This window comes from Delphinapterus leucas, chromosome 5 (genome assembly GCF_059928025.1).
Source record: "Delphinapterus leucas isolate spDelLeu-1000000601 "Yukka" chromosome 5, BTC_Dleu_Yukka2, whole genome shotgun sequence".
NCBI lineage: Eukaryota > Metazoa > Chordata > Mammalia > Artiodactyla > Monodontidae > Delphinapterus > Delphinapterus leucas.
The window spans coordinates 1,094,353-1,121,073 of NC_143133.1; the positions used below are offsets into that span (position 1 = coordinate 1,094,353).

At 63.4% G+C, this 26,721-nt stretch overlaps 2 protein-coding genes across 5 annotated transcripts; one reads left to right on the top strand and one right to left on the bottom strand.

Annotated features, from left to right (window-relative positions):
• Positions 1-1,319: 1,319 nt before the first annotated feature.
• Positions 1,320-6,441, bottom strand: TMEM129 (transmembrane protein 129, E3 ubiquitin ligase). The gene is made up of 4 exons (XM_022554812.3): positions 6,129-6,441; positions 3,905-4,379; positions 3,047-3,206; positions 1,320-2,924 (listed from the first exon to the last, which is right to left on the bottom strand). The coding sequence occupies exons 1-4, from the start codon at positions 6,331-6,333 to the stop codon at positions 2,676-2,678; spliced, it is 1,089 nt and encodes a 362-aa protein (XP_022410520.2). The 5' UTR covers positions 6,334-6,441; the 3' UTR covers positions 1,320-2,675.
• Positions 6,442-6,472: 31 nt separating this feature from the next.
• TACC3 (transforming acidic coiled-coil containing protein 3) lies at positions 6,473-18,490 on the top strand. 4 transcript variants are annotated; one of them, XM_022554810.3, is made up of 16 exons: positions 6,473-7,008; positions 9,047-9,209; positions 9,371-9,513; positions 10,998-11,867; positions 12,427-12,502; positions 12,668-12,821; positions 14,715-14,767; positions 15,026-15,129; positions 15,291-15,516; positions 15,709-15,813; positions 16,412-16,488; positions 16,564-16,607; positions 17,101-17,261; positions 17,831-17,937; positions 18,025-18,145; positions 18,275-18,490. In XM_022554810.3, the coding sequence occupies exons 2-16, from the start codon at positions 9,048-9,050 to the stop codon at positions 18,338-18,340; spliced, it is 2,469 nt and encodes an 822-aa protein (XP_022410518.3). In that variant the 5' UTR covers positions 6,473-7,008; position 9,047; the 3' UTR covers positions 18,341-18,490. The 4 variants fall into 4 exon arrangements, with proteins under 4 accessions (XP_022410518.3, XP_089767514.1, XP_089767513.1 ...); XM_089911387.1 differs by lacking the exon at positions 6,473-7,008 and having other exon boundaries at positions 7,030-9,209; XM_022554811.3 differs by lacking the exon at positions 6,473-7,008 and having other exon boundaries at positions 7,032-9,209; positions 15,429-15,516.
• The last annotated feature ends 8,231 nt before the right edge of the window (positions 18,491-26,721 follow it).

Sequence of the window (26,721 nt, forward strand, 5' to 3'; positions counted from 1 at the left end):
CGAAGGGGCGCCGCCGGGTTGACTGAGGCGAGGCCCTCAAAAAAGGTTGCCCCCTCCGCCTTGGAGGCGGCCAGGCCGCCGCGACCCTCGGACGCTGATTGGCCGCGCCTTCGCGGGCGGGGATAGGGGTATTGGCGGGAGATTCGGACGCTGGCGACGCGGGCGCGCCAAGGGAACAAGGGACGCGTCTCCGATTGGCCCGGCCCCGGTTTCGGGCGCTCTCCGATTGGTCGGTTCGGCGGGAACTGTGTCCGCGCTGGCGGGAACCCGGAACCCGGAAGGGGAGGCAGCAGAGCAACATCTGGCTGCAGTCTTCAGGCACGGAGACGCCTGCGGTAACTCGCTGCACGCGACTGAAGCCCGGCGCCGCGAGCCTATGTGAAGTTCCCGCCGCTGAGCTCACTTCTGCCTCTTTCAGAGCCGCCTCCTGCGCTAACCGCTCCCCCAACCCCGCACACGGCCCACGGGCCCTCCGTGACCCCCACCGGGTACCCCACCCGTTGGGGCCCTGGGCCAGTCTCCACGCGTTAAGTGGTGATGCTGTGTGCAAAAGAAGTAAAGAGAAGGACTGAAGTCGAAAGAACGTCAAAGATCTCCGGGATGTAGAAAATTCAAGACTGTGTTATCTTTGTTTGTTTGTTTAGTACGCGGGCCTCTCATTGTTGTGGCCTCTCCCGTTGCGGAGCACAGGCTCCGGACACGCAAGCTCAGCGGCCATGGCTCACGGGCCCAGCCGCTCCGCGGCACGTGGGATCTTCCCGGACCGGGGCACGAACCCGTGTCCCCTGCATCGGCAGGCGGACTCTCCACCACTGCGTCACCAGGGAAGCCCTACCTGTGTTTTTTAAATGGGTTGCATGTACCACTTTTTAAAAACGTTTGGGGGCCAGCACCAATATAAGAGAGCAGGAAGCACGTGCCGTTGAGGAGCTCCCCGACCTGAGCTGCTCTCCTGGAGCCACCCAGGCATCCCATGGGACACCCAGACATCCCATGGGACACAGCAGAGAGCTCAAGGTTGGAGGCCTCGACGAGCAGGGCCCACCACCTTGGGCCACCAGTGTCCCCTGTACCTGGAGCACCTGCATGCTGACCCCCCCCTACAACCCCCAAGACCCTTCAACGAGGGTGCCCTGGAAATGGGCTTTCTGACCCCAGCTGGGAAATCAGAGGAAGATTCCCGCATAGTCTGCCTCCCTTCTCTTATTCTGAGCAAAACGTGCACATTAAAAGCTGCCACTTCTAAGATGGCATCTCCCCAATTATTAACCAGAGTTTTAGTATCAGGAAAAACAAAATATTCCAATCAAGAAAATATATAAACTCATAGTAACATTTTATTAAATAGTGTATCACTTCACTACAATAGATTTATCTTTATAAAACTAAGTAAGTTTCTTTTGTAGAAAAGATAGCCCCAGGCCTGGCTCTCCCTTGCCAAGGTTTGCAACTCCAGGCTGAGGCTGGGCATGGCTCCCGCCTGCCCCTCTGGTGGCCTTCATCTGTGGGCACCCCCGAGGACCACAAAGCTGGGCTTCTCACTTCTAAATCCCTGGCTTTGGTGCAGCCTTGGGTGAGATGGGCCAGCTGAGTCCATCTCCCCTGCTTAGAATGACCAGGTTTAGGGGGCTTAGGGCCCCTCCAACAGTCCCATTTGTCAGAGCTGTACCCAGGGACCTGGCACTTGCCTCCCTGCTCCCCTCCTGCACCAGCAGGAATTGGGAAGACAGCTGCCATTGTCCTGACTGCTGGGCACTTCCCTTCCTAAGTGGGTGGACCCTGCGGGGCTATGGCCAGCCCCGTGCTGAGTCCTAACAAGCCTGTCATCCGGATGTAGGACGCTGCTGTGGAGCATGGTCTTCAACTCAGTGCCCTCGCTAGCAGGAGTCTGAAACTTGGCCCTTTCCCTGGACTCGCAGGAGCGGCAGAAGGCACGTGGTTACAGGCCCCTCCAAGAAGTGGGCGGCCCCCACAAGCACGCGGCTAAGAGAACGGCAGCTGAAAGCAGCCAGCCCCTGATGGGAAGCCCAGGGTATCCCTGGGCAGGGAGCAGGCAGGGGCCACCCCCCCCCCAAGGAGTGGGCTCTTGGCTGCCCACAATCACCAGGAGACCCTGGGCAGCGCTCTCACCCTCCACCAATTAGCTCTGCGCCAGGTCCTCAGAGCAGCCTCCGTGGGGAGAGTGGAGGGTGCCAATGCCACAGGGCCAGCAGCCGGCTTGGGGACAGGAGCAGGATAGACTGCAGTCTCGGGCAAATCCAAGTCTGTCGTGTAACTGACGAGCAGTTAAGGTTTATGTGCCCCATACGTTTAAGGCAAGTGGCTTAAGTTAGGGCCATCTGGGGCAGACGACGGGGTCTCCCAGAACACAGCTCAAGGGGCCCCAGAATGCTCTGGAGATGGACCCAACACCACGTTCTGCGTGCCCAGCATCTACCCCGTAATCAGAAGCATGAAGAGTCGGGGAGACAGAGGCGCTGAGGACCCATCCCGCTGCCACAGACAGAACTTCAACAGAAAACTTCTTTTTAAAACCAAAACCCCAGCCCTACTGCAGCCTCAGCCCTTCTGCACCGGTGAGTCGCCACACCGGGATGAGCCACCCATGACAGCCCAAACCAGGGCCCAGAGGCCCAACTACTCCCCAAGGCAGTGGCGGGGTCCCTCTGGCGGGCTCAGCGCACGGCACACACGTCCAGGATGCAGAAGCGTGCGCGGCAGGTGGGGCAGGGCACACGGCTGGCCAGCCAGGTGTCGGGGCGCTGTGGGTCCTGGCGGCTGGCGAACCACTTGCCCATGCAGGTGAGACACCACATGGGGCGGCAACAGCACTGCTGACACTCGCCCTCGTCCGCCTCCTGGCAGGTCTTCACCAGCCTCACGCTGGCCCGGGTCTGCATGCAGCCGATGCACGCCTCCAGGTCCTGCAGGCGGCCCAGGCGGTCAGAGGGAGTCCTGCCAGGCCGCCCTGGGGGGCCCCCACCGCAGGAGACGTGGTCCATGGGGGCCCAGCTGGGGAACCCGCCACCCCTGCCCAGCCCCCCACCTGGCTGCTGGGGACCGAGTAGGCCGGGTTGACCTCCACCAGGGAGGCGAAGGTCTCCAGGAACAGGTCGCCCAAGCTCTGGTGGATGACCACGTTGGCCGCGCTGTGGATGGGCGCCCGGAGCTTCTCACACAGCTCACCATACTCCGTGGAATTCAGCCTGCACGAGGTGTTTGCTGCTGGGTGGGGACCACCGGGTGCGTCTACGGGGCAGGGCTGTGGTTCCCAGCGGGCTGGCAAGGACCCCGGGGCGGGCAGAGAGGCCAAGGCTGCGCCCCAGTGCCCAGGGCGCCCACGACCACACAGACGTGGCAGCTCAGGCACAGCCCAGCAGCTAGCAGAGAGGGCCCTGGGGCCGGAGCCCACAGACCCAAAGCTGCCCGCTGGCCCCCCACGACGTGGGAGGGCAGGGGGGCGGGAGGACTGTAGCTGAGAAACAGAGAGCCTAGCCCTCGGCAGGTTCAGGCCCGGGGCATGTCCCAGGAGGGGCAGCGCAGGCCCGCCACAGCCTGAACTAGACGGGAACACCTGGGCTCGGGCCCAGGCCTCAGAGCCGAGGGAGCTACCAAGCCTCTGTGCGACACGGCAGCCCCCAAACATCCCCCGCGTGCTCCCTCCGACATGCTGTGGAAGACGGCTCAGAGCAGGGTGTGCAGAAAGGGGAAGCGGAGAGTACCTGGAGGGGGCCGGGGGGATGGGGGCGCTGAAGGAGGGGCACACTGGAGGGGCGGCTGATAGGACCAGCTCCCACCATCATCACCTCCTGGAGCAACTCAAAGACCAGAACTTGGGCGCTGGCTGGCCACACCCACCCCAGCAACCCCAGCCTCACCCCCACCCAGCCGCAGGCCCACCTACCGGATGTCGAAGGCCGGCAAGGCAGGGTTGGCACTGGCCACGCGGATGGTAAGAAGCTGCACGGGCAGGTTCGAGTCTGGGGAGAGGTCGTGCTGCTGGGACTCCGTCACGGTCAGGTGCACGTCCTGCTGCTGGGCCACACGCACACGGTACGTGGTCACCTTCATCACCCACGTGTCTGTCACAATCACACGGGCACCCGGCGCCCCCGTGGCAAACTTGTCGATCCGCCGGAACTCGGTGTCCACGGAGGAAGCGACGGCCCGCCAGCCTGACTGCGGGAGGGCATAGTGGGCCAGGGTGCGGGCCAGTGGGTGGTGGGCCCACTGGTCCCGGGACCAGCAGTAGATCAGGGTGCAGGCGATGGTGGGCAGTGTCAATGCCAGCAGGAGGAAGACCCGCCAGGTCTCCGGGGCCTGGCTGGGGGAGTACAGCCGCTTTTCTGAGGCTGCGAAGCACATGCCCACGTAGTAGCCTAAAAGGAACAGGGCAAACCTCAGCAGAGGTTGGGACTGCCACGCTCATCCTCCTCAGGTGGTACCCACCAAGGTCCACAGTGCTGTTCCTGACCCTCCGGGGGCGGGGGGGGGCACACTTCCTTTAGCCCCCAGGCCTGGGCATGGCCGTCTGCCCTAGTCGGCCCCCAGAGCAAGACCACGGTGCCCCAAGGCAGGTGGGCCTCGCCCGCCTCTACAGCTGACTCACCTCAGTCCTTGCCCTGTCAGCAGGAAACGTTTTTATCTTACTACTTTATGTGCAAACGACATATAACTACCAGAAATAAAACAAGAAAAACCTAGAAAAGCAAAAGTAAATACAAGGATCTGGCGTCACCCAATGCAGAGCTGCCCACTGGCCCTCCTGGGGCCGGATCTTGGCCTCTGAACCCCACCTACTCTGAGGAGGCGGATCAGAGCATGGCCCATCCCAGAACTGGGATGTCCTGCACCAAACAGTAAGCAAAGAATGACAGGAGCATGTCACAAGGACACAGGAGCCAGCTCCAGGGCTCCTGCTGGCCAGATGGGGGCCAATTTGCATGTCGAAATTAATGAAGTAGACAGTGACCTGCAGCACAGATTTGAGATTGCGAAAATAATAATAAATGTTGTTGATCGAGTTGATATGCTTTAGGTAACTCATCGTGTAGAAATAAATAACACATCTCTAAACATTCAAAGGTATTTCAAAACAAATTTAAAAAAAAGCAGACTCCTTGTCTGACCACAAGGCCAGGCTCCACCCCATTTCCTCCTCGAGCGGCCCCCCTAAGTCATCTGGCTCACCTTCCAGTTTCCCTGTCCATCACAGAATGGTGGTGGCCCAGCCCCCCCCACAGCCTGGTGGGAAGATGCAGTTAGAGGCTCCATAAAGCTGCAGAGATCCTTAGTTCCCAGGGTGGAAACCCAACAGACGACCCTCAGGAGAACCCAAACTCCTCGTATGGGAAGCCGGCTGACGGGCATCCCTGCCTCCCTGCGGGTTCAGCAGAGCTCCCAGCTCACCACATCGGCCCTGCCTCTATGCTGGCGTGGCGTCTCCTCTGCCGCCTTCCACACAAAGCAGGCAGCCCCCACGCACAGGCCAGCCTCAGCCCAGCCCGCTCCTGGCCACTTTCCATGCCCTGCTGCCAGCTGGAAACCCTTCCCTGTGTCCACCGAGCTGCACATGCTGCTGGCCACCGCCACCGCCCTCCCAGACCTAATTCTGACCCCAAGTCCTCAAGAGAACCCCACCTAGTAACCCATCCAACCAGCCAGCCTCCCAGAAGCCAGCTAGCACCTAGATCACCACCCAGCACAGCCCCTGACAACGTCTGAGCATCCACACACACACACGCCTTCCCTGGCCTCTGCACCTGTCACACTCCCAACTGGCGTCACCCTCTACCTGCCTTTCACGCACCCACAGTCCAACGACTGGGAAGGGTCACCCCTATTTGCATCAGTTAACTCATGCCCCTCTCCTGGGAGCTACCCCCCCACGTGACAGCTCACCACCCGCCCCAGTGAGCAAAGCATCCCTTCCCCCAGGGTTGAGCCCGCCTTTCCGCCAGGTACCTGCAAGAGGCAGCTGCCGCCAGCACCGTTCTCCCCACTCCTGGGAGCACACGGGCGCTTGGCCCGCAGCCCCGGCTCTCCCGCACGGGCGCCCTCCGCCGTCCCTCCCCACTCCGGGGTCCCGGAGCTCGGTCTCGAGCGCCGCCCACGCCCGCCGAGCTCACCTAGCGGCAACAGCGAGTGGCACAGCACCGTGGCGGCCGTGCGGCGCAGGTGGTAGGGCACGAAGGCGGCGTCCTCGCTGCCCAGCCAGCCCGACAACAGGTTCTGCACCGTGAGCCCGGCCGAGTGGAACTCGGTGGGGGTGAACACGAAGCACACGGCGAACACCACGTAGGCCAGCGTGAAAGTGACCTCGGGGCTGTCCATTGCGCCACCGTCGCCTCCTGGACGCCGTCCCGGCGAGACCCACTGCCCCAGCGAGAACAGGCCGCGGCGTCCGGGTCCGGAAGACGCGGGGCACTCTGGGAAATGGAGTCCCCACCCTCAGGCCACTCGCGGGGCGCTCTGGGAGACGGCGTCCTGCGGGGCACCCTGGGAAATGAAGTTCCCGGTTGTGAACTGCCGCGACAGTCCTCGAGAGGGTTTGGATGCTCCTCAGGACCCGCCTTGGTGGCGGTGCTGCACTTGGCCCCAATGCACAGCTGGGGAAACTGAGACTCGGGCGAGCGGCTCTCAGGCCCTGACCTTCCCGCGCAGCCCAGGCGCGTCCGCAGGAGAGCCCGAGATTCCCGGGCGACGGCGGGCACCGCAGTCACTGCCCGCCCGCGTACGGCCTTTCCTCTACGCCCGCCTGGCAAGCTGCGGTTACCGAGAATTCCAGCGACCGCCGCGCCCAGCGTGTCGTCACCCCGGAAGCGGACGCTCCTCGTGGGCGTGACCTGTGATTCGACCTCCCATTGGCTGGCGGCGCCCGTTCGTCTCGCCCCAGCCACGCGCTGATTGGCCGCGCGCGCCAACCGTCGGTATTTGAATCGGCGGCGGGCAGAGGGGCTCCCGGACTCCTCGCCTCCCGCTCCCTTGGTTCCGTGCGGCGGCCGACAGGTAAGGCGGTGGTGGGGTCCGGGCTCGGGGCTCCGGTCCCGCCTCTGGCCTGGCCTCGGGTCTCTGCCTGCCGTGCTGGCGGCCACCCTGTATGTGGGCCTACGCCCCCTCCGGCTCGTCCCGCGGCTCCGCCCTGCCCGCCGTCTGGGCCCCTCCTCAGGGTCCTCTCTCGACTGACTTCGTCCCGCCCGCCCGGGCGCAAACGGAAGCGGAGCCGATGGGCTCCCGCCCCTGCCTCTAGAGACGCCTGGTGGCTCCTATGTCGCCCTCCAGGAGGCCCCTCCGGCCCGCTGCGCCGGCCTCTCCTCTCCCTATCCCGGTGACCTCGTCCAGCCGCAAACCGCCCGTGGCTGTGACCTGCAGAAACACGTCTCCGCCTCTGAATACCCGCGGGCTTGCAGCTCTGCGCCAAAGGCAGGCCTCCTAGGTCCGGCCCCTCCTCTGGGCGCAGCCCCACCTGAGAGCCTTCACCGACTCCTGCAGCACCTGACTCCTGACGCACCTGCTTTGGAAACCTGGGCTCCACGCTCCCCGCCCCGCTGATTCCGGAGAACCCGCTCGCCCCCGGCCACCAGCCCTCCTCCCCGCCTGGCCCTGCTCCCTCTGCTCAGGAGCCCCCTCCGTGGCCCCATCATTATATAAGCCAAACCCCTAAAGGCTGCTGTCATTGTTCTCCCACCTTCCCCAGGCGACGGGGGTCTTCCGACATGATGTCTCCCTTCTGTGTCCTCCAGCCATCCAGCCCCCTTCCCCGTTTTACCCCGTTGCTCAGGCCAAACCTAATAGTGACCCTTGGCTTAGGCTTATCTTTCCCGCTTCCACACGGCAGGTGCGGGCTGCTCTCGAGCCAGGGCAGACCACTCCACCCTGGCGCGGTGCCAGAGCTCTGGCCGCCCCCTTCCCTGTGAGCCTTCCCTGTTCACACGCAGCGCCCTTCCAGGTTGGCTTGTCACCCTGACCTCCCACGCCGAGCTCACCTCTTTTCAGGCCACCCTTTCTCTCCCTGCCACAGCCACCTGGTCTCTTCCAGGCACAGTCCCCAGGGCCCCCACTGCCAGCAAGGACCTGTAGTGCCCCCGGGCAGGTCAATGCCCAGTGCTCTGGTGTCTCCGAAGTTGGGAACGCCACGGTGTTGACCATTATGAGGGCTTCGGAAGGAGGAATGGGATTGTTCTAGAACCTCCTGGGCCCCACTGGAGGCCCCTGGTGCAGAAGCTCCTCGACTCCCCCCAAGTGACTCTGCACCTGCTTCTTGTTACTTCCTCTAGCTCCTCCTCTGAGCCTCGGCCCTCCTGACGCCCTAGTCCAGTCCCTGTTTCCCAGCCCCGTGGGTGGAGAGCAAGCTGCTGTGCCCTTCTGCTTTACTTTTTTTAAAAATTCTCTTTTTTCTTCCTCCTCCTCGTCTCTCTTTTTCTATTTTTTTGAAATAGCATCTTATTGCATTACTTTTTCATTTATTTACCTTGGCTGTGTCGGGTCTTAGTTGCGGCATGTGGGCTCCTTAGTTGCAGCATGCAAACTCTTAGTTGCAGCTTGCATGCGGGCTCTAGTTCCCTGACCAGGTATCGAACCCAGGCCCCCTGCATTGGGAGCGCAGAGTCTTACCCACTGGACCACCAGGGAGGTCCCCCCTCCTGCTTTTGTTGTCCACTAACTTGGCAGCTGCTCCACCTCTGATGCTGAGGCCTGTGGGGAGGCCCAGGCTTCCTCTGCCCCTTGCAGTTTTGCCACAGATCAGCCCCTATCTGTCTCCCAACTTTTACCCACAAAGTTCGAGTTATTTCGAGCACTTGGGTCTTCCTTCTTGCCCTGTGGGCTGAAAGCCCCTCTAGCTCTTGCTCCTGGGAGGTGGCAGCTCCCCCAGCGCAGGATGGGGACTGCCTGGCAGAGGACACACTGCCTGAGGTGTGACCCACCTGTGCAGGAAGGCGGACGTCCTCCTTGCAGCACTGTGGGGTCAGCTGTCACATTCACATATGTGCGTCCAGACAACGCGGGTCACTGCCCTACTCCCGACACAAAACTCTCTGCTTTTCAGAATGAGTCTGCACGTCTTCAGTGACGAAAATGTCACTGGTGACAAAAGTACAGAAAACTGCGACTTCCTGTTTTCACCACTGGAACTTACCGGAAGATCATCTGTTCTCCGTCTGTCACAGAAAGAAAACGTACCACCTAAGAGCACAGCCAAAGCTATGAAGGTAAGCACGTCTTGCCTCTGCGTACTGTCTACCGTGCGTCACACATGAGGTCACCTGCTTTCCTGGTGACTTACTGAGCTGGCAGGGCAGGGCGTGGTGCTGCCAACATGGTGCTTGAAGACTTGAATTATTGAACAGGTGCCCTCCTCCCTCCCCGACAGGTTACTTTTCAGACACCTCTGCGGGATCCACAGACACACAGGATTTTAAGTCCCAGCACGGGCAGCAAGCTTGAAGCTTGTTTTGCTCTGGGCGACACCATTGGATTAGAAAACTGTCATCAAGTCTGGACCCAGAAAGAGAAGTAAGTATTGGCGCTGTTTGATGTACTGCAATTTGTAACCTCTCCGATGGACTTGGCAGGAGAAGTCTGTTTCACCCGCCACATCCGGTTGGGCTCCTCCTGGTCTCCGCTCTGGGTCTGTGTAGTGCGCGGCCCAGAGCACCGCCGAAGTCGTTTGTTGTTGGAAAAGTGAATAATAAAACAGGAAGTTTAAACTTCACATTCTGCCCCTCTGTTGTGCTCTTGCCAACAAATTGGCCTTGGTTTTGTTTCTCTAACTTCATGAAATGTCCTGGCCGAATCTCCAAGGAGGGATGCTCTGTGGTTTTGCTTCTTTTTTAGCATTCCACTGGGGTCTCCTGCTTGCAGGTCCGTCTCCTGTCCTCAGCGGCAAGCCTTGGAGAAAGCTTACAGATAGCTCTTACTGCTAAAGGCAGAGGAACCCGTGTGTTGTGTAATCTGACCAGAACACGTGTGACCTGACGAGTCAGATTTGAAACACTTGACTTTAACCAGCAGAAGCTTCTTTGCAGCCTCGCCTGGCTTTAGGTGGTTGGCTTGCGTGAGGTGGTCGACAGTGTGAATGCCAAGGCTTTTCCTGCCTCTGTCTGGAGACGAGGACCCTGGCGGTGGCCCTTCACCCCCAGATGAGGCTGAATTAACCTGGCTGGCGCCCCCAGGGACCCTCTACATCCAGAGTGGGAAGGGGCCTCGCTGGCACATTTCGTTCTGACTTTTGCTGACTTAAACTGTTCAAAACTTGCTTTTTCTTTTAAATGGATTTCAGATGTGCAGAGAAAGGTATAAAAGCAAAAGGTCACTAACATACCCTTCACCTCGCTCCAGTGAAATGTCCTTGGGCCGAGTATCTCCCCATGGCTGGAAACTCCTCAAACCGGAATCTCCCCCTCTCCCCAGGTTTCCTTGCTACTTTTCAACTTCAATTTTTTAGTTTTCATTTTGAGATTCAGCTGAGTGAGATTAGAGTGACTCAAATACTGTTCTTTTGTAACAATCCCCAGGAGGGAAGGGAAACCCAGCCGTTCAGATGCTGCCTCCTGGCCCCTGGGTCTGAGCTGCTCCAGCCACAGAGCAGGGGCGTGGAGGGGCCAGGAGGACCCGGGAGCTGGGCCCTGCTCCTTGTGAAGCCAGCGTCCTTGACCTGGCCTTTCTCTCTCCAGCGGGAAGCCTGACCCTGGTGTGCCCTGACTGTCCCTGGCCGCGTAGCTGGTGGTCCCCAATCAAAAGGGGAAAATAGGCCGGCATGGAGGACCTCAACCTTGGCTGTTGCCAGTCAGGTTCCTCCTCTCTCTCAGTCACCTGTGTCTCTAGGTGGCCCGCCAGCATTGACTTGTGGGAACGTACTTGTGAAGGTTAATCTTGAGGAGAGGGTTGGCCAAATGCTCTTTTTTTTTCCCGTGTATTTAGCTAATGTTTTCACGTGGACTAAAATCTAACTAAAATCCTAACTGGTTCTTTAGTGTTAACTACGTCTTTCTAAAAAGCCAACAGTTCACCAAGGAAACAGACACTAGAACGACCAATGGAATTCTCCAGAAACCAGCAGTGGCCGATGCCAACCCCCCTTCAGAGGACATGAGACCAGCCTCTGACGACAGGCATCGCAGCGGGCCCTCCTTGGCTCCCCAGGCCTGCCTGGATCCTGCAAGCTCTTCCCAGATGCCCGAAAGTGTTGAAAACCCAGAGGCATCTCCGGGACAAACGTCAGGCAGCCCTGAGCCCACCCAGGAAGAACACGTCCATCCTCATTCCTTAGAGGAAAGTGCTACCTCTACTTCCACAATTCTAGAAGACCCTCCCGGGATGGCATCCCAGGACAGAACAGAGGACCCGCTGAGAGCCACAGGAGAAAACTCGAGCGGGGTCCCTGCGCCCTCTGCCGGGGCCGCTTCAGCTCCTGGTACCCACCCCGGCGGAGCCCGCGGAGCAGAGCCCCTCGTGGACCTGCCTAGCGAGGCCCCAGCTGGCCCCGTGGAGGCTGGAGGCGCCACGTTCCCCAGTCCTCAGAAGGAGGAGGCCGAAGGCCAAACGGCCGACTCTTTGAGGAGTGAGCCCATAAGGCTGGAATTTGACTTTTCTGATGCCACCATCAAAAGGCCGCCCCCACTGAGGAAACGAGGGAAGACCCCGGCTCTCAGACCTCCCTCGAGGAGACCAGAGGCGAGGCAGGAAAAGGAGGAAAAGGCCCTCGTGGAGGCGGGCGAGGGTCCCGATCCCCCTCCCCGCGGGTCCAACAGCCTGGACCGGGACAACCTGGACGACCCAGACTGTAACCCCGCCGGAGGTGACGGAGAGGCCCGGCCCCCAGAGCACCCCAAGAGCGGGCCGGCCACAGAGGCCTCGTCTCCAAGCCGGTGAGCACGGGGTGGCAGTGGTGGGCACGAGACCAGAGATGCCACCTGCAGCCCTGAGCAGGGGCCCCAGGGCAGCTGCCACAGCTCTTGGGGAATAGCGGGGAGGGGGTGCCCACGCTGTCTGAGATGCGTTCCCTGTGATGCATCCGGAAGGTCTAGCAAGATACCTAGCCGAGAGCCCCAGGATTCCCGCAGCGCAGCTCAGGGGAGCCGTCTCCCGGCGTGAGCCCCGCCTCAGGCCTGTCCCCGCTCTCCGGGGACGCCGCTCAGTGGCCGAGGGTGCACCCAGCCGTCCAGCACCGGCTGCTGTTGCAGTTTCCTGGTAAAAAGGATAAATGGATCCTTGTGGTTTGCTTTTTCTTGAGTTGAAATGACCTCAGAGTGCCTTGTCTGCTTCTGAGGAGCGATGCTCTTGCAGGTGAGGTCGGGGGATGGCTTTGCGTGGCCACCCGGATGGGCCTCAAGCCTGGCTTCTGGGCTGGGGGGGGGTGCTGGTGGCAGCTCGGTGCGGGATGGGGGGAGGTGTGGGGCACGGGCCCTGCTGACCCCGTCTCTTTAGGCAGGTGCTCTTGGCCTCGGCGGATGACACACCGGGGGTGCAGACCTCGGCAGGGACCGCAGAAGCGGCGGGCAAGGTACGGATGTGGGCGGGCGTCCTCATGCCGTTGCCACGTCTGCGGGTCGTCACGGGGCAGAGGCAGGCCGGTGGTGCCCGGGGCTGGGGGGTGGGACACGCTGCTTCCCCTGCTCCCCCCACGCATCTTGATGAGCCCCTGCGGTGACCCCAACCTCCCTTCCAGGAGGGGACCACAGACGCTTCGGGGGCATCGGCTCCAACCAGCAGCCCGGGCAGCAAGCCACCAACCGTGCCTACTGACCCCACACCCGCAACCCCCCGGGGGCCGGAGCCCGGCCTGGACCTGAGTGGGGAGCACTTCTGGGACCCCGCCGAGGGTACGTCATTCACCCGTCCTCAAGGCCAGGGTGCTAGAACCGTGTTCCGTGGCGCCCGCAGGCGGTCATTGTGCAGGCAGCCCCGTCCCCTGACTTGAGTGATTCACATGGAAATTTCTGGTTTTTCAACTATGGGCATTTTCAGGAGAACAGGACTAAGATCTGTGATATTAAAAAAATATATATTTTAAGCCAACTTAGAAAAACAGGCAGCAGTCCTGACTGACCCAGGCGGTACAGATACAGACACAGGAGGCAGCGGGAACTCGCTGAATCGAAGTGCTGTTTAAAACGAGACCCCGTAGAGATAAAAGGAGAAGCCCTGCCCGTCCACGCACCCTGGATGAGGGGGTGGAAGAGTCGCGGGTCTGAGCTGCCTTCAGTGAGGACTTCCAACTGAGGTGCTTTACAGGACAGGAGGCAGCACGCCAGGATCTCAGTTTTGGTTACTTAAAACCCCCAGGCCTAGAGAAGGCAGGAGACGAGTGTAGGGTTTCTGTGTGGCAGGGCCATTGTGGGGTCCTCCCTGTGCGGGCGGGACCAGGAACCGTGGATCAGCTCCACTGGGGCAGCCTGCTCCCCGGCCAGGGACCCTAGACACGTGACTCGGGGTTTGTGTCCTGTGATGTTTCCAAGTCCCTCGTGTCACATTGTGTGTGGACTTCCTTTTATGGCTGAGTAATATCCCCCGTGTGGATAGACCGCATCTTGTTTCTTCTTTTACCAGTTGATTTCCACTCTTTGGCTCGTATGAACGAGGCTGCCGGGAACACTCACGTACACGTTTTGTGTGAGCGTACGTTTCCCATCTCTTTGGGGCAGACGTACCCTGAAGGGGACGTGGTAACACTGTGTAACTGTTTGTTCCCCGCGGGGTCCGCACCCTCTACTCTGCCCCCGCATGGTTTGAGGGTCCGGGTCTGCACCCCACTGTCCCAGTGGGTGTGCAGTGCAATCTCGGCGTGTTTGGGTCTGTTTCCCTGCTGACTGACGTTGACCTTTCGTGTCTCTTCTTTGGAGAAGCATCTGCTCGGGTCCTTTGCCTGTTTGTTAATTGAGTTGTTTTTTTTAATTGAGTTGTAAAGATTTCTTGTATAATCTGGGCAAGAATTCTTCTTTGGGTACATGATTCACAAAAATTCTCTCTTTGTTTCTTCATTTGGCTCATCGGGTCTTAGTTGCGGTACTCGGGATCTTCATGAGGGCACCCGGGCTCTGTAGTTGTGGCGCGCGGACTTAGTTGCTCCGCGGCATGTGGGATCCTAGTTCCCCAACCAGGGATCAAACCCACGTCCCCTGCAGGCAGATTCTTGACCACTGGACCACCAGGGAAGTCCCTCTCTTCACTTTCTCGATGGTGTCCTTGGAAGCACGAACGTTAACTTTCCAGCCCCATCTCTTCTGTTGCTGCTTGTGGTTTTGGTGTCAATTCTAAGAAATCATTGCCAAATCCAGTGTCACGGAGATTTGCCCTCGCATTTCCTTCTAAGAATTTTATGGTTTTAGCTCATATATTTAGGTCTTTGATCCATTTTGAGTTAATTTTTGTCTATGGTGTGAGTTACCCTTAGGTTTTTTAAGCAAAGGTCATATTATCAGAAATTAAAGGATTCTTTTCAGCGTGGTTTTACACAGTGGTTCTCAACCGGGGCGATTTGGACCCCAGGGGACGCTTCTGGTTGTCACGCCCCCAGGAGTGCTGTCAACACCCTGCGGGACACGGCACGGCCCCATGGAACCATACAGCCCCAAGCGTCCTGAGCCTGCAGACAGCAACCCCGCTCTATAGCAAAGGGCCGTCAGTCAAGGGTGGATGGGGAGGGGTGCCGCTCCGAGCGCACAGCCCGAGTGCTGGCAGTGGGATGCAGCTGGCAGCTGGCGCCTCCCTTTCAGTTCTAGGCACGGGGGCCGAGGTGGATTACCTGGAGCAGTTCGGGGCGTCCTCGGTAAGTTCCCGGCGCCTTCGCGGCGGCCTTTCCTCAAGTGCCAGTCTCAAAAGGGGCTCTTTCTAGAACAGCCCCGGGCCGCGATTACTCAACCGCGAGCGGTGTCCACGTCTGACCGGACGTGGCGGGCGGCCCGGCTGCTTCCGCCGCTCTGCCCCGCAGGCCACTCGGGTCAGGGCGGCTCCCGGGCAGGACGTGGGGCGGGGCGTGGAGGCTGTTGTGTCGGGGGCACCGGTGACCCTGCTTCCTTCTCTGCAGTTTAAGGAGTCGGCCCTGAGGAAGCAGTCCTTGTACCTTAAGTTTGACCCACTCCTGCAGGACAGCCCCCGGGGGCCGGCGCCTGTGGCCCCGGAGCCCAGCAGGTGCGCTGGGGCGGGCGGGAATCCGATCCACGCAGGCCGTGTGACGATGGGAGCGCCCTGCCGCGGGGAGGGGGGCAGAGACAGTGGCCGGGCCTCAGCTGCCCTGGCCGAGCTCGTAAACAAGTTTGTAAGCGGGTCTGTGCTCTTCTGTGCCCGTGCAGCCCCTCCAACAGCAGAGGTGGGCAGCCTGATAGGCTGCATGGCCCACGTGTCCAGAATATTGACCCCGTGGCCCTGGGGGAGAGTCTGGGCCGACCCCTATGCACGCAGACAGCATGCGTGTTCTCTTCTGGTCTCAGTGCACGGGGCACAGACGCGCATTCCTCGGGAAGCCCCCCGGAGGCCCAGCTGCTGGACCTGGACTTCGCAGGAGCCCCGGACATTCCCGTAAGTGGTTCGTCCCCTCTGTGGTGTAAAGAGACACTTGTTCTAATGGCCCGACTTTCATGTGCTATGGATCTGAAGGCTTAAGGGGTCCGTTGGGCCGAGGGGGGCTGCACTGTGCCATCTGGGGAGCTGACGGGGCAGAGAAGAGTGCCAGGGGAGCTTGCGGCCTAGCTGGTCTCTGTCACCCTGCAGACGCTCGGCCCAGCTCCTTGTGACCTCGGACGCCGGGCTCCGCTGCTGCCCGTGGGGCCCATTGTGGACGTGCTGCAGTACAGCCAGAAGGACCTGGATACTGCGGTGAGGGCAAGGGGAGGTGCCCAGCAAGCGGCCCCCACCTGCTGGCTGCAGCCCTGGGCGTGGCACCTGCAGGCTGCTCTGAAGAGCCTCGGGGAGCGGGGGTGGCAGCTCTGTGCGCTGGCCTTTTGCTCACACCGTGCAGGCAGGATCGCAGGCGGCCACTCACCGACCCCCGAGCCAGGCGCCCAGCCAGCTGAATGTCCTGCGTTTCCACCCAGTGTCTCTTGCAGAACCTGTTCGCAAGCGAGGGTCTGGGTGTCCGCTCTGAGCTGCCCAGGGGGTAGCGGCCCCCAAGTCCCCTTGCTGCCTTGGTGATGCCCTGGGTGGCGTCCGGCTGGTCCCCTCTCAGGGAGGCCTGTGCGCCGGGCCACGCTGGGCCCAGGAGCTCCTGGCCCCTGCCCGCCGTCTTCGGGCGGTGTTCTCTCTGCTGTGGGGCTCTCCCCCGCATGCTGCTCTACCGCCCCGCCTGTGTCGGGAGGTGTCCCACCCGTGCACCCACCGCACACCGACCCCCCAGCACTGCGATGTCTGCTGAGTGGGGCGGGAGACCCCAGCACGGCAGGACACTAGCGCCAACTCAGGTGTGTGGTCTGCACAGGTTGGGGCGACACAGAAGGAGAACGAGGCGCTTAGGGTCAGGTGCACGGCGCTGCAGGAAAAGATCCTGGAGATGGGGTGAGTCTGCGTGCTGGCTGCCTAGGACCCCACAACGCACTCTCGGGGCTCATGGCATCTGCTCTCCTCCCACAGGAAAATCATGGACGCGTTTGAGGGGACCGTGTACCAGGCGATGGGTGAGTTCCTGGGCTGGGGCAGCTGGCAGTCAGGGAGGCCGGGGGGTGCTGGGCCCCGGATGCTTATCAGCCCTCAGGTTGGCCGGGCCCCGAGTTGGCATCCGGGGCTGTGGCGGCGAACAGATTGGGTCCCTCCAGTGGGCGCTGCACCCGCGGTCTGACCCCTACCCCGAGGGCCGCGCGTCCAGCTGCAGTCTCCGTGCGTGCTGGGCACCGGGTGTGTCCAGGCTGGGGCTGGAGGCCCTGAACGTGGGGTAGGTGTGGCCTGGGCTTTTCAGTCAGGCCCTGGGTTCGTTGTCCGCTCCTTCGGCTTCCGGGTAGAGCTGGTGTTGAGGAAACAGCTGTTTTCGGGGCACTTGGGGCCCCCAGGTCCTGCCCTGGAAGGTCCCGAGAGCGGGGCTGGTCAGCGCCCCAGGGGGCCCTCCTGGCGCTGGTCGTCTGTGGCGCCACCTGCTGGCCGCCCGCTGATCCCGGGTGCTGGTCTTCCTTTAAGAGGAGGCTCAGAAACAGAAGGAACTTGCCAAAGCCGAGATCCAGAAGGTTCTGAGGGACAGAGACCAGCTGACTGCAGACCTGCACTCCACGGAGAAGTCGTTCTCCGACCTCTTCAAGCGGTTTGAGAAACAGAAGGAAGTGATCGAAGGCTACCGCACGGTGGGTGCCCGGCCGGCAAGAGGCCCTGGGGACGGCAGGGTCGGCATTGTTGCCAGTGGGGCAGCGTGACAAGCAGGGACGGGGAGAGACTGGGGGCACTGCAGGAAGAGGGGGTGAGCTGAGCCTTGGTGTTGAGCCTACTGCCGGACGTGAGTGCCTGCGAGGCTGTCCCTGTGCGGCCTGCACAGAGACTGCTGTGTCCAGATGTTCCCTGCCGCTGCTGTCTCCCTCCTGGGGCAGCAGGAGACCCGGCCCCCAAAGCACAGGGCTGGGGGCAGGAGGGCAGGGGCTGGTCCGTGGACCTGGGGCCCGGCCTGCTTTCCCCTGAGGTGCCTGGACATAGGGCTCTTGTGTGCCGGGCAGGGTCCCCTCGGGGGCGGGGGGTCAGGCCCTGCATCCGGAGGCCTCCTGAGCCGCGGGATGGGAGGAGGCCTGGGGCTGTGTGAGTGCTGGCGTCTCCGGAAGGAAACGGGAAGAGCTCCCCTGTAGCCTGGCCCACTGCTGCTCCACGAATGACCCAGAGAGCCTGGGCCCTTAGCTCAGGGCTCAGCGTCTGCTCTTCCTTCCAGAATGAAGAGTCGCTGAAGAAGTGTGTTGAGGATTACATAGGCAGGATCGAGAAGGAGGGCCAGAGGTACCAGGCGCTGAAGGCCCACGCGGAGGAGAAGCTCCAGCTGTGAGTGTCGGGCAGGAGGGTGCAGGAGGCTCCCTCGGGAGGGGTCTGGTCCCCCGTGGGCTCAGCCCAGCCCCTCTGCTGCTCCAGGGCGAACGAGGAGATCACCCAGGTCCGGAGCAAGGCCCAAGCGGAGGCCCTGGCGCTGCAGGCAGTCCTGAGGAAGGAGCAGATGCGCATCCACTCGCTGGAGAAGGTCGTTGAGCAGAAGGTGGGCACAGGGGACCCACAGGTCCAGGCGGAGTTGGGGAAGAGCAGCCCTCCTGGTTCTAGAAGCTCTGGGCCTGCTCCCAGCTCCGAGCGCTGGGAGAGATCTAGGGATTTGATTCTCCTCCTTCAGACTAAAGAAAACGATGAACTGACCAGAATCTGTGACGACCTCATTTCCAAGATGGAGAGAATCTGATATGGCAGCCCCGACCTGTGCCGTCCCCCCGTCTGTCTGTGTGTCTGTTTGTCTGCCTGTCTGGGTTTTTCTTCTCTGTTAACCTCAACTCGTTTTTAAACTTAGGTTGCTTTAGGAAGAATAAATAAAGTTTCCCTTAAGTCTAAGCAATAGAGCTCTCCTGGTCTTCGTTAAAGGGACAGTTTCCGGCTGAACCGACCACAGCTGCTGTCCCCTGTGTGCCTTTGGCCCTTCCCTGCCCCGCACCTCACAGCTGCCCGAGGGGTAGGCGGGTGGCTGGGCGGGAGGGCAGCCCCTCCCGGGGGTCAGCCGAGTGGGCTCCGGCCCCACCCTATCTGCCTGGTCGGCTCTGTGGTCAGGGGTGGGGGCTGTGTCTCTGCCTCGGCCACAGATCAGAATCCAGACAGACTCAAGTCTTCGAGGAAGAAAGCCAACCAAGGCAGCCACGCGGCAGTTGGCTTTGTGTCACCTGGCGAGGCCGCAGCCCCTGGTAGTCGAACACTCACCGAGATGTTGCAGGGTGTTTGTAGCCATGCTGAGTTCACGCCTGCCATGGTAGCACGGACCTGTCCTCGGCGGTGTGGAGGCCTCCTCCAGCCCTCGAGGGAGGAGGGATCCGTCTCGGGACCAGCAGCTCCTGCCTGGGTTTCCAGCCTGCCGGCCTGCCCCCCAGTAGGACCCCACAGTCTCCTGAGACAGAGCCGAGAAGACGGAGGGGGTGAAATGTTCGAGGGCAAATGGGTCTCCTCTGGCTGTCTCTCTGGAGAACCCTCCATGGACAGACATTCGAAGCTCCTAACAAAAGCTCTGCCTCCAAAGGGTCAGCGGTAAGAACGTCTCAAAGTGGGGGGTCTGAGTGTACACCCCCAGCCCCAGTGGGCTGTGTCTCAGCCCCTCAGGGCCTGCTCCAGAGGAGGGGCCCGCAGTACATGCTCACTGGACCCTTGGACACTGGCCGGACCACTGTCCTTGTCATGGTCCCTTGCTCACTGAGGGCAGGGGGGAACGCTTGGAGGGTGGAGGTGAGGCCCTGGCACGGGTGCAGTGGGGGCCAGACAGCCCCCGGGAGACCCTCTGAACTGGGCAGGTCCCAGCCTGCAGGGCATCAGGGGACCCTGGACACAGGCGGGCAGAGAGCTGGCCAGAGACTGGTCTCTGAAACTCTGAGCCCTGAAGCCATTCCTCAGTCTGCATGTCCACCCTATTCCTGGGGGCTGCTGGAGCAGGCAGAGGGCACCAGTCCCGAGGGGAACCTCCGACACAAGGGCGCTTTCCCCTCAGGGAGCCCCCGCACCAACCACCGCATCTACCCTAGCCCCATACCGGAGGCCCGCCCCCCTCATCCGCCCTCCCCCCCCCAGCATCCCGGCATCCGGGCCCCAGCATCCTCCCCTCCCCCGCATCCCGCCCCCCAGCATCCCTGCCCCCACATCCGGGCCCCCTGCATCCGCCCCCAAGCATCCGGCCCCCGCATCCGCCCCCCCCCCGCATCCCGGCCCCCTCATCCGCCCCCCAGCATCCCTGCCCCCGCATCCGGGCCCCCCGCATCCCAGCATCCCGGCCCCCGCATCCGCCCCCCCTCGCATCGGCCCCCCGCGTCGGCCCCCCAGCATCCCGCCACCCGCACATCCCGCCCCCAGCATCCCAGCGCCAGTGAGGGACGGACCCGCGGTGGGCTGCAGCGACATGCTGGCCACCACCAGGGGTCGCTGCCGGCCATGGGCTGCAGCGCGGGGACAGGAACCTGATGACAGTCCCACTGAGGAGCGCCCCCCTCCGTGGGCCCCCAGGGGCACACAGCGCATTTGTCCTCAGCACGTTCAAAGTGACAAAAGGCCAGGCAGGAGCCCAGGCTCCAGGCCCCCCACGGCCCCCTGTGCTCCAGCCCCACCATCTCCCCTGTCCCTGTGGCACCTCCTGTCCGGCCTCCTGGGACCCCTCTGGGTCCCCCAACTGCCCCCATTCTCAGTACAACTGCCAGAGGGTCATTTTCTAACCAGAGCCCCACGTGGTCCTCGTGTGCTCAAGAACCTGTCGTGGCTCCCGGCACCAGGGCCAAGCTCCTGGGTGGGCCAGCAGGACCTTGCCGCAGGGCCGTCACCTCTCTGCGTAAAAGCCACTACTTGGAGGAGCATCCTTGACACCCCCGACCCAGCCAGGCGTGGCTGGGGCACTGGCTCCGGGGGCCCTCCACCAGCCCTGCCCAGGCCAGCCCCAGGACTGGCCCCTCCGGAAAGGAGGCTGGAGGCCCTCGAGGCCTAAGCATACGTGCTCTTCTTACGTAGAGGCCACCCCTCAGCCTCCTGCAGGCAGGCCCGCTGCCCGTGATGACCGGCTTCTCTGCTCAGGGGTCTGTGATTCCTCATCACGCTGGGCCCCCTCCCCAGAGTGACTCAGGCTCCTGCTCTCCGTGTGCCGCCCCCAAATCCTGGAGCCCCTTCCCCACTCCCACCCCATGCCACGCCTCTCTGCATAGGAACCTCCATTTCACCCCCTGCCTCAGCACAAGGGCCCCCATCCTGCTCCCGGATAGGCACCCCCCATCTCACTTCCACCCCAGACAGAAGTGGGACACACTCCCACCCGGGGGGAGTTTAGAAGCTGAGAAGCCACCAAAGCCTGCGGAGGATGTTTCACAGATAAAGACGCTGAGCTCACAGGGACCAGTGGCCAGCAGCGGGATGCGGGTGTGGGCAGCCCCTCTTCTGCCTGGGAGGAGCCACAGGGGCCTGGGTGGGCAAGGGGCAGGACGGGGCCTGCAGCTCCCGGGCCCACCCGCCACCCCGCTGCAGCTCCCCGGCATCCTTACGTCCCTCAGGTGTGCCTGGCCGAGAGGGCATGGTGGCCACACGGCTGCAGGGACGCACTGCTGTTTGGGGAGTCAGGGTTGCTCTGACAGGGCCTGGATGGGCAATCTCCGCACCCAGCTCAGCCTGCCTGGCCTCTCTGGCCACTCCAAGGGCCGCCCAGGGCCCCGTCCCCAGCTGGGGCCTCTGAGCCAGGCCAGGCGTCTGCCCAGAGAAGGCCACAAGGGGCGGCTGGCCACGCTGAGGACACGGGCCGCCGGGCAGCGTCCTGGGCCAGGAGCCTCGTCCTGGACAAAGAGGCCTTGTGTGGCTGAATGGGTGTTTATCCTGGAGGCCGAGTCAACTTAGGGCTGCGAGGCCGGGTGGGGGCCCTGGCACTGGGCTCCCGAGGGTAAACATGACCCGAGCCGGGCACGCAGCCGCGGCCTGGGCTTCCGCACCCCTGCGCCCCTGCACATCGTCGCCGCGGGCCAAGGGGCCTCCTGCCAGGGCGGGGACGGCGGAAATGGAGCTGTCCTGGGGCCGCGGCCCAGGCCTCCTTGCTGAGCGGGAGGGAAGAATTATCAGACACAGGGTCAGCGAGCCCCTCCCCGCGGTGTGGTGGGGACCTGGAACCCCACTGTTAAGGAACAGATGTTTGTGTCCCCCCAAAATTCACGTGTGGAGGCCCTAACCCCAAGGCGATGGAATCAGGAGGTGGGGGAAGATTAGGGCTGGTCCCCGTGATGGGGCCAGTGTCCTTACATGAAGAGGAAGAGACCAGACCTCTCCGCCCTCACTGTGAGGGCACAGGGAGAAGGCGGCCGTTTGCAGGCCAGGAAGCAGGGCCTCGCCCTGAAGCAAACCGGCTGCCACCCTGATCTTGAACCTCCAGCCTCCAGGACTATGAGGAAATAAACGTGTGTTGCTTCAGGCCCCCAGCGTGCGGTACTTCATTGTGGCGGCACAGCAGACTAAGAGCCCCACCACCACTGGGGCCGCCTAGCCCGAGGCCCCCCAGTGCCCGCCTGTCCTCACCGCGAGCTGGCGCCCCACCTTATGAAGAAGCCCAGGTCTGCGGGGCATCACCGCCCACCCCTACCCCCTGAGAGCGTCCACCTGGGGCCACCCTGGTTGGTCTCGGTCCTTTCAGTGGGCTTCGCCTGGGCCCTCTGTGGCCAGGGGCTGCCAGCCACGTGGCTGAGTCCCCAGGGGGGATGGGAGCACGGGGGACTGGCCAGAGCAGACAGACCACCGGGCTGCCCCCTGAGCCCCACCCTCCGTGCCCCCGCCTGCCGGTCCCCTGGACTCTCTCCAGCCACAGCTTCCCCCAAAGTCAGGTGATGTCTCCACTCAGTGACCCCCAGCCAAGGCTGAACCCCAAACTCCCCTCGGCCCTTCCTAGTCCTAGCGAATAGGGCTGCGGCACGGCCAGGCAGGGGCGCAGAAGGTCTTTCTCAGGCCAGCCACCCCGCCCTCTGGGAAGGACCCACGGGTGGCATCTGTGCCCGTGTGTGCCTGTGTGACCTGGGCATACAAACCCGGAGCCCCGCCCACTGGCCCCTTGGGCCGCCCTGGGTGTGCCAGGCTCATCCTATGGGAGGTCCCAGAGGGGATGGCCCAGCAGAGCCGGGGCCGCTCGGGAGGCAGAGCATGCTGGGGAGCAGCCAGGCCGCAGGGGCTGCACGAGGTCAGAGCAGGGGCACCCTGACCCAGCTGAGGCTCTCCGGGGGCTGTGCTGGGCCGTGTCCGCGAGGTGGACGGCACACCTGCGGGGCTGGGCGTGTGGGGACAGGTATTCACTTCCCGGCCCTGGCTCCCGGCCCCAGATCCCAGGCCCCCTGTGCTCCCCTGGCCCGGCTCTCCTGACCCCCAGGTTCCACGACGCCCCTAAGCCCCGACCCAGGCTGTCGTGGCCGCCTGGGAGCCTTTGAGCGCAGGCGGCCTGCAGGGGGCGCTGTGGGGCCGGCCTGAGACTCCGGACTAGCATTGACCACGTCGTCAGCTCCGTCCAGCCTGGCCCCCTGCGCCCGGGTCTTCCGGACCCTCACCGTGGGGAGTCGAGGGGCCGCCTCCTTATTGCCCTGCCCAGCTTTTGGGGGTGCCTGTCCTCCCCTACCCCCCTCCCCCCTGTCCTTCAGACCCGTGTGCCTGGCCCAGTAACCAAGTTTGTGGAGGGCAGGCCCAGCCACTACAGAGGGGCCAGCGGGAAGGGCCCCGGCCCAGGGCAGGTGGGGGGCTGGCCACCCCAGGCAGCATCACCGCTGGGGGTCTGGGCAAGCCCAGGTGGGGCTGTGAAAACGTCTACGGCAGGACCTGCCCCCGCTGCCTCCTCCCCAGCCCAGTCCCTGTCCGGTGGTTTTCTGGGCTACCCCACGGTGGGGTAGATGCCACACCCACCATCCAGGCACACGGAGTGCTAGACTCGTGGCCCTCACTTGCCTAACACCCCAGGAGTGGGCCAGACTCCACGGAGAAACTGCCCCCACCCCAGACCTGGCGGTGGGCACCAGCTACACAGTACTCGGGTGTTTGTAGAGAGAATGGGTGGCTGGACGGGCACCCAGAGCCTCCCTCAGCTTCCCCGGCTCCAGGGCAGGGGCTAAGGGGAGTGTCGGGGCTCCTGCCCACAGCGGAGGGGATGACGTGACGTGTGCCTGAGGAGTGGAGGGGTGAAGGGGTGAATGAATGAGCAAGCCAACAGGGAGTCTGTGCCTGGTGTGGTGGCAGCCAGGTCCCCACAGGTGCTGTCCTCTGAGCGCCCCGTCGTGCTGGAGGACTGTCCCTCTCCTGTACCACTTTCGTGCCCTGGCTCCCCTCTGTCCACCCCTGGTGTCCACTCCTGAGTGGGGGTTAGGGGCGCTGACCAGGCCCACCTGGCTCAGGGTGGAGATGGGGGCCGGGGGACTGTGTGGAGGGGCACCCTCAGGTATTCTGACGGGGGCGCGAGCATGAGACCCAGAGCCCGGGCTGGACCTGGCAGGAAGCGCCCCTGTGTGGGGCAGGGGGCTGCCTTGTGTGTCTGTGGGTGGGTGGCTGGACAGCACCTGGCCTGCTCTCTGCCCCCCCCCACACCCCGCTCTCCGTCTGGACCGGGCCTGCCTGAGGGCGTGTTCTGGCAGGAGCCACTGCGTGGGCAGAGTCCAGGGAGGGGTCTGAGGCAGGGAGGGTGAGGGTCCTGCAGAGCGCCGGGGTCACAGGGAGCCCGAGGCGTCCCACAAGAGGGCGCCCTCTCCTGGAGTGCCGGGCCTGGCGGGGTGAAGGCCAGGCGAGGACAGTGCCCCTGGCTGGGCTGCAGTGTCTTGGCCTCCCAGCTGTGATACAGCAGCAAAGGGGCCCTGGGGCTCCCACCGGGGCGCCTCGTGACCTGCCCAGAGCGAGGCCGAGGCCGTGCCCGCCCCCTCCCAGGGCCCAGGGGGAGAGGTGGGGCAGGGGCCGTCAGCTCCGGGTAGACCCCCATCCAGACCCCTACCAGCCACCAAGCCCGTCGTCACCAACAGTCAGTGAGGGGTGGGATCCTGAGACTCCAAGGCTGCTTCACACTCTTGGCCATTCGTTCCTTTATTCACATGACAAACATGTGCTGAGCACCTTCTCTGTTCCAAGCACTCTTCCAGGCCCTGGGGGTCAGTGGGGGACAGACTGGTCCAGTCCCTGCCCTGGTGGAGCCGACCTTCTGGCTGGGCTGGGGTGGGGGGAACAGAGTGAAGGAATAGACAAGCAGATAGGGAATGTGTCAGGGGAGGGGGTGACGGTGCCACGGCGGGGGGACAGAGTAGGGGGAAGGGGAGTAGCTGCATCATGGCGGGAGGGGGTTCCAGACACCCCTGCAGCCAGTGAGGTCCAGCTGCTTCTTCACAGCGGCCCCCGCCCCGTCCCTACACACCTGTGTCAGGCTTCCCGGCCGGGGGTGCTTGCTCTCCACGCAGGCCAGCGGGCAGAGGGTCCCTGGTGTGTCCAAGGCCAGAGCAGCAGGCAGCACAGGAGAGGGACCAGGGTGGGCTTACCTCCACCCGGGGCAGGGGGGCTGGCCAGGCTCGACCGCAGCTGGCCCAGCAGCTCCTGTGCCCTGGAGAGCGGTTGGACTCGCACGGCACTGCCCCTCACCCTCTCCCTGCTGCACAGAGGTCACGGGCCAACGACCTGCAGGCTCCTTGGGCCTGGAAGGCGGCCTCACACCAGGGTCCAGCCCACCCACTGCAGCCACCTACGACCCCGCAGCACAAGGCCCGGGAGGCGGGCTTAGGGGTTCCCTTCACTGCCCATGAGCAGAAGGCGAGGAGTGCGAAGGCTCCCTCCAGAGCGGCAGGCTCGGCGTCCAGGCCCGGCCACCCCGCGCTGCCCAAGAGGCCCAGGCCGGCCACTCAGCCCTCCTCCCGGTGGACGCCCCGCTGTGGGCCGGCCCAGTGTCCGGGGACTTCCCCGAGGGGCGGGCGTGCCAGGCAGGGACCTGTCTCCTAAAGGCTGTATCTGAAGCCCCGCCTGCCCACCGCCAAGAGGGTGGCCGTGTCCCCTGGGGAGGCCGCGCCCAGCCCGAGAGCCGCCGGCCCAGGCGGGTGCGGCCGGGTGTGCGCCCGCCTCGACGTGCCCACCGCGCCAGGTGCTGGCTCGCCCGCCGGGAGAGTGATCTCATCGCCCCCACAGGGGACGAGACGTGCCCGAGGTCGCGTGGCCATGTCCCCACCCTGCCTCATCACCCGCCTTCCTCCGCTTCCTGAGGGGTCCCAAGCCCACGCGTCCTCACGCGGGGGCAGTGACAACCCAAGCAGGGCCCTGACCAAGGAGCCGAGGGCGGTGGGGTGGCTGGCGGGCACGGTGGGCGGGGGCACAGGCTCCGTGGCACCCGAGGACGCAGCGCCCCGCGGTGCCGGGGGCAGAGGACTTGGGGGGCTGCCTTGTCTGGTCTGGATCCTGGAGGGGAGGCCACCCCGAGCCCTGGGCGGAGGGAGGGCCAGGAGGGCGGGCGCTTACGGTTGTTGCTGTTGCCGTGTGTCCTGCCGAGCAGGAAGCGCCAGGGGCTCTCCCCGCGGGCTGCTGGCCAGGCCTCCTCGGTACTTCTGGGAACCCCCTCTCCACAGGCTAGGAAAGCAGGAATGTGCCCTTGCCCTGAGCCCAGGCTTGTCTGGCCCCAGGCGCCCCACTAGGCCCCGCTGACACGCCTCTCTCCTGGCCAGGGACAGCTGATCGAGGGCAACTTCCTGGAGGAGGCGCCCTGGGACTTGCCAGATGCCAGGGGGAGGCTGGGGGCGAGGACTCGGTGGGGGCTGAGCTTGGGCGAAGTGGGAGGCGGAGGGCGCCGGGAACCGGGCAACGTGGCTCTGGGGCCCAGACTGGGGCTTCTCCCTCCAGCTGTCCCCTCCTCCATGCCAGGCTCTGGACCCTCACACTGAAGTCCCCAGGCTCCTGACCTCGAGCTGCGGGAGGGCTCGTGTGGTCCCTCCAGGCCAGCGGTGGTGACAGGGACAAGCACTGGGCAGGCCAGCTGTGCCCCCTGCTCCTGCCTCCAGTCCCTGCACGCAGACCCTGTGCCCGCACCCCCTCGCCGAGCCCTCACCTGCCGGGGGCTCTCAGAGGAGCCCCCCCCAGAAACGCTCA

Excerpts from the sequence above, each read along its gene's own strand:
- TMEM129 (XM_022554812.3), bottom strand. The coding sequence starts at position 6,333 with ATGGACAGCCCCGAGGTCACTTTCACGCTGGCCTACGTGGTGTTCGCC. Across the intron at positions 3,207-3,904 it reads TTGCCGGCCTTCGACATCCG|GCTGAATTCCACGGAGTATG; the intron begins GTAGGTGGGCCT and ends CACCTCGTGCAG. Across the intron at positions 2,925-3,046 it reads ACTCGGTCCCCAGCAGCCAG|GACCTGGAGGCGTGCATCGG; the intron begins GTGGGGGGCTGG and ends GGCCGCCTGCAG.
- TACC3 (XM_089911387.1), top strand. The coding sequence starts at position 8,985 with ATGTGCGTCCAGACAACGCGGGTCACTGCCCTACTCCCGACACAAAAC. Across the intron at positions 16,489-16,563 it reads GAAAAGATCCTGGAGATGGG|GAAAATCATGGACGCGTTTG; the intron begins GTGAGTCTGCGT and ends CTCCTCCCACAG. Across the intron at positions 18,146-18,274 it reads AGAAGGTCGTTGAGCAGAAG|ACTAAAGAAAACGATGAACT; the intron begins GTGGGCACAGGG and ends CTCCTCCTTCAG.